An 8,374-nucleotide genomic window follows, 5' to 3' on the forward strand; every position below is an offset into this window, starting at 1 on the left:
CGCCGTTGAAACTCCGACGTCTTCAGCCGTCGTCCTTGGGTTCCGGACCTGCAGCCGCTGTCGTTGAGTAGTCCAACACTGCACAGAACACTGCACGTGTCATCGCCGCCACGAATATTGCTTCGATCAAATTTCTGGAGATATCACTGTGTTCGTCTTGAACCGATCTACCTGGCGGTGAAAGCCTCGAAGTCATTCGGTATTGCACGCGCCGTCACGCGCGGCCTGATTTTTCTGCGTCAGAGACCCACGCGCCACACGCGCCGTCATCAGTTCCAATTGACGTCACCTGTGACGTCATCAGTGCCACGTCAGCCCTAGTTGCGTCAGCATCCACTCATCTGCTGACGTCAGCGCCACGTCATCCTGTGACGTCATCTGCTGACCGTTGACCGTGGACTTTGACTGGCTGTTGACTTTGACCGTTGACTTTTCTCCAGGGTTGACTTTTGCAGTCTAGGTTCTCCTTACCCAGTTTTTCGCGTAGATTTCATTTTTGCATTCTGTTTTTGCATATTGTGTCTCTAAATGGATAAAAAGGATGTTTTTCTTCCTCGCCCCATCAATACTGTATTGGAGGGGAACAAGAATTACTTATCTTGGTCTCAAGCTATGCGCAGTTTTCTTAAGGGTCGTATGCTCTGGCATTACTGTACTGGTGCAGTCGCTATTCCTGTCAAAGGAGCAAGTGAAGAAGATACTGTCTTTCTTGGTCGTATGATTGAATGGGATAGTCACAACCACATGATCCTCACATGGATTCGGAACACTTCCATTCCCTCCATTTCCAACCTGTTGGGCAGCTATGATGATGCCAAGTCAGCGTGGGATATGTTGGCCAAAAGGTACTCCACTACTCATGGCTCCATGAAATATCAGTTAGTGGTTGAATTGCATCAACTCAGACAAGAACCAGGGCAATCCATCAATGACTACTATGATCAGCTTCGCTTCATTTGACCAAATTGACCTTTCTGATCCAACTTGGGCATGCTCAAAGGATGCTCAACAATATGCTTCCATCAGAGATGAATTTCGCCTCTATGAATTCCTGATGTCCCTTCACAAGGACTTTGAACCCATTCGAGGCCAGCTGCTAAATCGCAGTCCTGCTCCCTCTCTTGATACTGCTGTGAATGAGTTGGTTAGAGAAGAAGCTCGTCTTGCAACCCTTCAAGCTCAGAATAAGCTCAATGTTTTGGCTATTACACCTTCTGCTCCACCCATAGAGCAACCTCAACAATCAGGTGATTCCTCTGGCTCTAGCAATCGTCGCAAGCAGACCAACAAAAAGTTCTGCAACTATTGCAAGCGTCCTGGCCACACCATTGAGACTTGTTATCGTCGCAACAAATCTACTGCTGCTGTTGCTAATACTGAGCCTACTCTGCCGATGGCTTCCATTTCAGCTGAGTCCCAGTCTTCTGGATCCACTATCAACCTCTCTCCCACTGAACTACAGGAGATCATAGCTCAAGCTGTTCGTATGGCTGGTAATGCATCTCTTTCCACTGCTCTCTCAGTTCTGCCTGGTAAGTCTCAAACTTGGCTCTTTGACTCTGCCTGTTGCAATCACATGACACCTCACTCCTCCTTATTCTCCAAACTTGACCCTGCACCACACCTTCTAAATATTCATATAGCTGATGGTTCCACCATGCATGGGAATAGTCTAGGTTTTGTTTCGACCTCCAACCTTTCTGTTCCTGGAGTCTTCCATGTACCTTACCTGTCCTATAATTTGTGCTCTGTGGGACAATTAGCTGAACTAGGTTATCGCCTTATTTTTGACTATTCTGGGTGTATTGTGCAGGATCCGAGGACGGGACAAGAGCTTGGGACCGGCCCTAGAGTTGGGCGTATGTTTCCCGTGGACAATCTTCATCTTCCACCTGTTGCTCCTGTTTCTGTTGCTGCTGCAGCTGCTGCAGTTTCTTCCTTACCATCTCTTGCACTTTGGCATTCTCGTCTTGGTCATGCATCATCTTCTCGGGTACAACAGTTAGCTTCTAGGGGTCTGTTGGGTTCTGTGTCCAAAGACAATTTTGATTGTACTTCATGTCAGTTAGGAAAACAACCAGTTTGCCTTTTAATAACAGTGAATCCATTTCTAATAGTATTTTTGAGTTAATTCATTCTGATGTTTGGGGACCTTCTCCTGTTGCTAGTATTGGTGGATCTCGATATTTTGTTGTCTTTATTGATGATTATTCTCGTTATAGTTGGATATTTCCTATGAAATCTCGTTCTGAAATTTTACCAATATACAGCAACTTTGCCAAAATGGTTGAAACCCAATTCTCCAAACGTATCAAAACTTTTCGTTCTGATAATGCTCTTGAATATACTCAATATGCGTTTCAAGCTTTGTTACATTCCTATGGCACTGTGCATCATCTAACTTGTCCAGGTACCTCTCAGCAAAATGGTCGAGCCGAAAGAAAACTTCGTCATATTCTTGACACTGTTCGTGCTCTTCTTCTTTCTGCCAAAGTTCCTGCTCCATTTTGGGGTGAAGCTGCTCTTAATGCTGTTCATGCGATTAATCGCATTCCAAGTGCTGTCATCCATAATCAGACTCCGTATGAGCGTCTCTTTGGGTCACCTCCTGAGTATCATCACCTTCGATCCTTTGGATCTGCTTGTTTCGTTCTTCTTCAGCCTCATGAACACAACAAACTTGAGCCTCGATCTAGACTTTGTTGTTTCCTTGGTTATGGCGAAACTCAAAAAGGGTATAGGTGTTATGATCCTGTCTCTCATCGTCTTCGTGTTTCTCGTAATGTTGTCTTTTGGGAACATCGATTGTTTGTTGAACTCTCTCACTTTCGTTCTTCCCTAACTACCTCCTCTGTTTTAGAAATTTTTCCAGATGAGTCTCTTGTTCCTTCTACAAATACTTTAGACCCTTCTCCAGATATTTTTGATACTCCTCCTAGACAGGTTGAAGATGAACAGGTTGATGACGAGCTACCCCACCTAGAGCCTGGGTCCCCTGCTCCTGCTCCGCCTGAAGATCCTCCACAAGACATTCCACATCGCCACTCAACCCGGGTAAGATCCATTCCTACACATTTACTTGACTATCATTGTTACACTGCCCTTGCTACACTTCACGAGCCTCAAACCTATCGTGAGGCCTCCACTGACCCTTTATGGCAGATTGCAATGAAAGAGGAACTTGATGCATTAACCAAAAACCATACCTGGGATCTGGTCACTCTCCCTCCTGGACAGTCTGTGGTTGGTTGTAAGTGGATCTATAAGATCAAGACTCGCTCTGATGGGTCCATTGAGCGCTACAAGGCTCGTCTTGTTGCAAAAGGTTTTACACAGGAGTATGGGATTGATTATGAAGAGACCTTTGCTCCAGTTGCTCGTATCTCATCTGTTCGTGCCCTCTTAGCTGTTGCTGCTGCTAGTAAATGGGATCTTTTTCAGATGGATGTTAAAAATGCTTTCCTTAATGGGGATTTGAGTGAAGCAGTCTATATGCAACCTCCTCCTGGTCTCTCTGTTGACTCAAACAAGGTTTGTCATCTTCGACGTGCACTTTATGGTCTTAAACAAGCTCCACGAGCTTGGTTTGCCAAGTTTAGCTCCACTATCTTTCGCTTGGGTTACACAGCCAGTCCGTATGATTCTGCCTTATTTCTTCGTCGTACTGATAAAGGCACCATTTTGCTTCTTCTATATGTGGATGATATGATCATAACTGGTGATGACTTCAGTGGCATTCAAGAACTCAAGGATTTTCTCAGTCAGCAATTTGAGATGAAAGATCTTGGACATCTCAGTTATTTCTTGGGTCTTGAAATTACTCATTCCGCAGATGGTCTTTATATTACTCAAGCCAAGTATGCTTCTAACCTTTTATCTTGAGCTGGACTCACTGACAGCAAGACTGTGGACACTCCGGTTGAACTTAATGCACATTTGACACCCTCGGGGGGGAAACCATTGTCCAATCCTTCTCTTTACAGACGATTGATTGGCAGCCTAGTTTATCTCACAGTTATTCGTCCAGACATCTCCTATGCTGTTCATCAGGTGAGCCAGTATCTGTCTGCTCCACGATCTACTCACTATACTGCTGTTCTGCGTATTCTTCGATACTTGAAGGGCACTCTCTTCCATGGCCTTTTCTACTCAGCTCAGTCTCCTCTTGTACTTCGTGCATTTTCTGATGCTGATTGGGCAGGGGATCCCACTGATCGCAGGTCCACTACAGGTTATTGCTTTCTCCTTGGTTCTTCTTTAATTTCTTGGCGAAGTAAGAAACAAACCTTTGTGGCCCGCTCCAGTACTGAAGCAGAATATCGTGCCCTTGCTGATACCACATCTGAGCTCCTTTGGCTACGATGGCTTCTTAAGGATTTAGGTGTGTCCACATCCTCTGCTACTCCCCTTTATTGTGACAACCAGAGTGCCATTCATATTGCTCACAATGATGTCTTTCATGAACGGACTAAACACATCGAGATTGATTGTCATTTTATCCGTTATCATCTTGTCCATGGTGCTCTCAAGCTCTTCTCCGTCTCCTCCAAAGATCAACTTGCAGATATCTTCACCAAGTCACTTCCTAAGGGACGCACTCGTGATTTGGTTGACAACCTCAAGGAGGTCTCACATCCACCTTGAGTTTGAGGGGGGTTGTTAATGTATATTGTATTATATTATGGGCTTTAGGCCCAATTACCTTTCTTGTATAGCACACTTGTACTCGTACTACACTTTACTTGTACCGCACACTTATGCCTCCAATATAAGGCTCTGATGTATATTCTCTTATAAAGAAATACAATACAATCTTCCAGTATTTCTAACAGAGGTGATCTAAGACAATAGTTTACTAATGACAGAGGAGCTGGAAGTGTTGTGGAGGAAGCTGACCTTCACGAATAAGGAGGATAAAGGTGTCGTACTGGGCAGTAGTAGTACTAAAGCTGCAAAAGAGATGGGGAAAAATTGTGCTATTATGAAGATCATGACCCCTAGAAGTATAAGCCTAGATACACTGAGGAAAAATTTGAGGATGCTATGGAAAACGGATAAGTGGGTCAATTTCTCTGAGTTAGAAGCTGATCTGTATCTGGTGGAGTTTGGAGACGATAAAGATAAGAAGAAAATTCTTGATATGTGCCCATAGAGCTTTGAGAAACAGTTAATGCTCCTACAAGAGTTTGAAGGTGAGTTAAACCCAAAGGAGATTGAGGTAAAATGGTTGCCATTTTGGATTCAGATCTTTAATCTTCCCCTGAATAGTAGAACAAAGGAAACCGGTTGGGCAATTGGGTCCACCTTGGGGACAGTCATGGAAGTTGATGCCCCTGATTCCGTCGTGAACTGGGGTAAATGTCTTAGAGTGAGAGTTACGATCGACGTTACTAAAAAACTTATCAGAGGCAAGAAAATTACCATTGAAGGAGGCGAGTCTAGGTGGGTTAGCTCAAGTTTGAGAGACTTCCTAATTTTTGCTACTGGTGCGGTTTGCTTAGTCACTCCCTTAGAGAGTGCCCATTATCTACTGCTAATAACCAAATGGGAGAGGAAAGCTTTCAGTATGGGGCATGGCTGAGAGGTGAACCTACAAGGAGGTTTACAAAAGAACTTGAAAACCAAGGTGGGGGTGGTTACCAGGACTTCAGAGGTGGGACGACCGGACTTGGGATGAAAAAGCCCACTGTTCCATCCAGCTTGCTCAAGGAAAAGATAGGAAAGGGACCGAACCTTGGGTCTGGGGGGTCTTCCCAAGGTGGCAACAGCGCGACAGGAGAAAAAAAGGCTTTGGAAGTGACATTAGAGAAGCCAGCTACATTACATGATCTTGGCAAGGCTGGCGGGTCAGTTGTAAAGATGAGAACTGAAACTTCCTCTTTGAGTGCAAATTCTTCAGACCCACTAGGCACCAGTACCGTGCTGACAGAGGTGATGCAGTGGGAAAAGGGACTTGATCAAGACTTGAGGAAGGTATATCCCAAGGTAATCCCCTTTCCCACGCCTTCTTGCTCTAACCCACCTGCTGTGTCTGACTCTTCAGGATTAAAGGATAGGATTCCGCCGGGTTTTGAGGGTCAATGTAGGAGATGTGATCATGTGACTAAGAAGCTGAATACTACTGAAGGGCAGGAAGGGAAACACGAAACTTTTGAGCCAACTTTTCCACAGCAAACTCCTTTAGTTGCTCCTCTTTTTGAGTCACCTAGTGGGCCCTATCTTGATGTAATTCAAGCCAACCCCTTAGCTAATTCTACTAAGTCTTATTCTCAGCATGAGCTTTTTTTGAAACAAGAAAATCACATGACCCATGGCCCCATGTTAGCTAACATCTCCAATCATCAAATAACAAAGCAAGGCTCTCTTGGGTCAAGACCAAAATGGTCACGGGTACTGCGTCCCTCTCCAGGCAGTAAGGAAGCCTTGCTTGTTCATGTAGGACAAAAAAGAGTTTTTGTGAGGGACTCTAATCAGGTTGAAGCACCAAATAAGAAGTACATAGTTTCTCAGGATGATAAGGAAAATTCTGATGTTTTGGTGGCGGCTGGTTCCCAGCCCTGCTACAGGTTATGAGTATCCTATGTTGGAACTGTCGAAGGCTTGAGAACCGGCAGACAGTTCAAGAGCTTGAGGATATTATCCGAGCACAAGATCCTACAGTTGTGTTCTTAGCCGAAACATGGCTAGTTAAAGCTAGGCTTGCAGGTATTCGTGATTCGTTACAATTCGGTCACCACTATGGTGTCTCAAAAATTAATCATGGCAGTGGTTTAGCCATTTTTTGGAAAAAAGATTTTGATTTACGGGTTGTTTCATCCACCCTCAATCACATCGACACAATTATTTTTGGAGGTACCCACAAAGCATGGAGATTTACAGGTTTTTATGGAATTCCGGAGACTCATCGTCGCTCGGATTCATGGAATTTATTAAGAAATCTCCATAATCAATGTTCCCTACCATGGTTGTGTGGGGGAGATTTCAATGAACTTGTGAAGTCTCATGAAAAGAGAGGGGGACATCCTCACCCTTATGGCCAGATGCAAAAGTTTAGAGAGGTGCTCGATGAATGTAGTTTGTTGGATTTGGGTTTCAAGGGGAAAAAGTTTACATGGTTCAAGAATTATCCCTCAAGTGGAATTTGGGAACGTCTTGACAGAGCAGTTAGTACGACTGATTGGATAGAGCGATTTCCAACAACTAAGGTTCAATCCTTGGTGTGTGAGCAATTCGATCATAGTCCTATCGTAATCCTTCCCGAGGGCATTTTAGTGAAACCTCAGCGACCGTGGCAAGATGAACAATTTTGGCTCGAAAAGGAAGGGTGTCATGATACAGTGGCCCGGTCTTGGGCGGCAGAACAATCGGGCTCTCCCATGGTAACAGTCATGGGAAAAATAGATAGGTGTCAAGCAAAACTTAAGAAGTGGAGCAAGAATTCAGTGTGCAATATTTCTCGGACCTTAGTGGATAATAAGAAGCTGCTGAGCAAAGCAGAGGTGGTGGCATTACAAGGGGGCAATGTGGATGTCTTCCTGCAATTAAAATCCGAAGTAAATGAGTTCCTTCATATGGAAGAGCAAATGTGGCAACAGAGAAGCCGCTCCTACTAGCTGGTCTCGGGTGATAACAACATGAAGTATTTCCATAATAGGGCGTCTCAGCACTTTCGCCGAAACTCTATATCCGAACTTCATGATTCAGATAGGGTATTGGCTTCAGGAGAAGAAAATGTCTCAGCCATGATTATGGATTTTTATAGCAAGCTCTTTTCCTCCTCAAACCCGTGTGACATGGAGATGGTGGTTCAACACACAAAAAGGGTGGTGAGTTCAGACATGAATGATGGCTTGGTTGAAGCTTTTACCAAGGAGGAGGTCGAGACAACCCTAAAACAGATGGCACCTTTAAAAGCCCCCGGTCCCGATGGTATGCCTCCACTTTTCTTCCAACATTTTTGGGATAGTATTGGTGATGATATTGTTAAGGCTGTTTTATTCTGTTTAAATTCCAAAGAAGTATTGCCATGTCTTAACCATACTTATATCACACTCATCCCTAAGGTCAAGAGCCCGAAATTTATTTCTGAGTTTCGCCCTATAGCGCTTTGTAATGTCTTATATAAACTTGTCTCCAAAGTGTTGGCCAACAGATTAAAACGAGTGCTGCCCCAGATTATCTCGGAGACTCAAAGTGCTTTCCAATCAGACAAAGCTATCTCGGACAACATTCTAGTGGCTTTTAAGACTTTACACCATATGAAGATGAAGAAAGTGGGTAAAGTGGGACATGTTGCCTTAAAATTAGACATGAGTAAGGCTTATGACAGGTTGGAGTGGGGTTTTCTGAGGAAGAACATGGAGAAAATGGGCTT

At 44.3% G+C, this 8,374-nt stretch overlaps 1 protein-coding gene across 1 annotated transcript; it reads left to right on the plus strand.

The window, feature by feature from the left end:
* Nucleotides 1-528: 528 nt before the first annotated feature.
* LOC115956618 lies at nt 529-2,069 on the plus strand. Its single transcript, XM_031074939.1, has 3 exons — nt 529-845; nt 946-1,493; nt 1,814-2,069. Exons 1-3 carry the CDS (start codon nt 529-531, stop codon nt 1,849-1,851), a joined length of 903 nt encoding a protein of 300 aa, XP_030930799.1. The 3' UTR covers nt 1,852-2,069.
* Nucleotides 2,070-8,374: the final 6,305 nt, after the last annotated feature.

This window comes from Quercus lobata, chromosome 8, assembly GCF_001633185.2.
Source record: "Quercus lobata isolate SW786 chromosome 8, ValleyOak3.0 Primary Assembly, whole genome shotgun sequence".
Taxonomy (NCBI): Eukaryota; Viridiplantae; Streptophyta; class Magnoliopsida; order Fagales; family Fagaceae; genus Quercus; species Quercus lobata.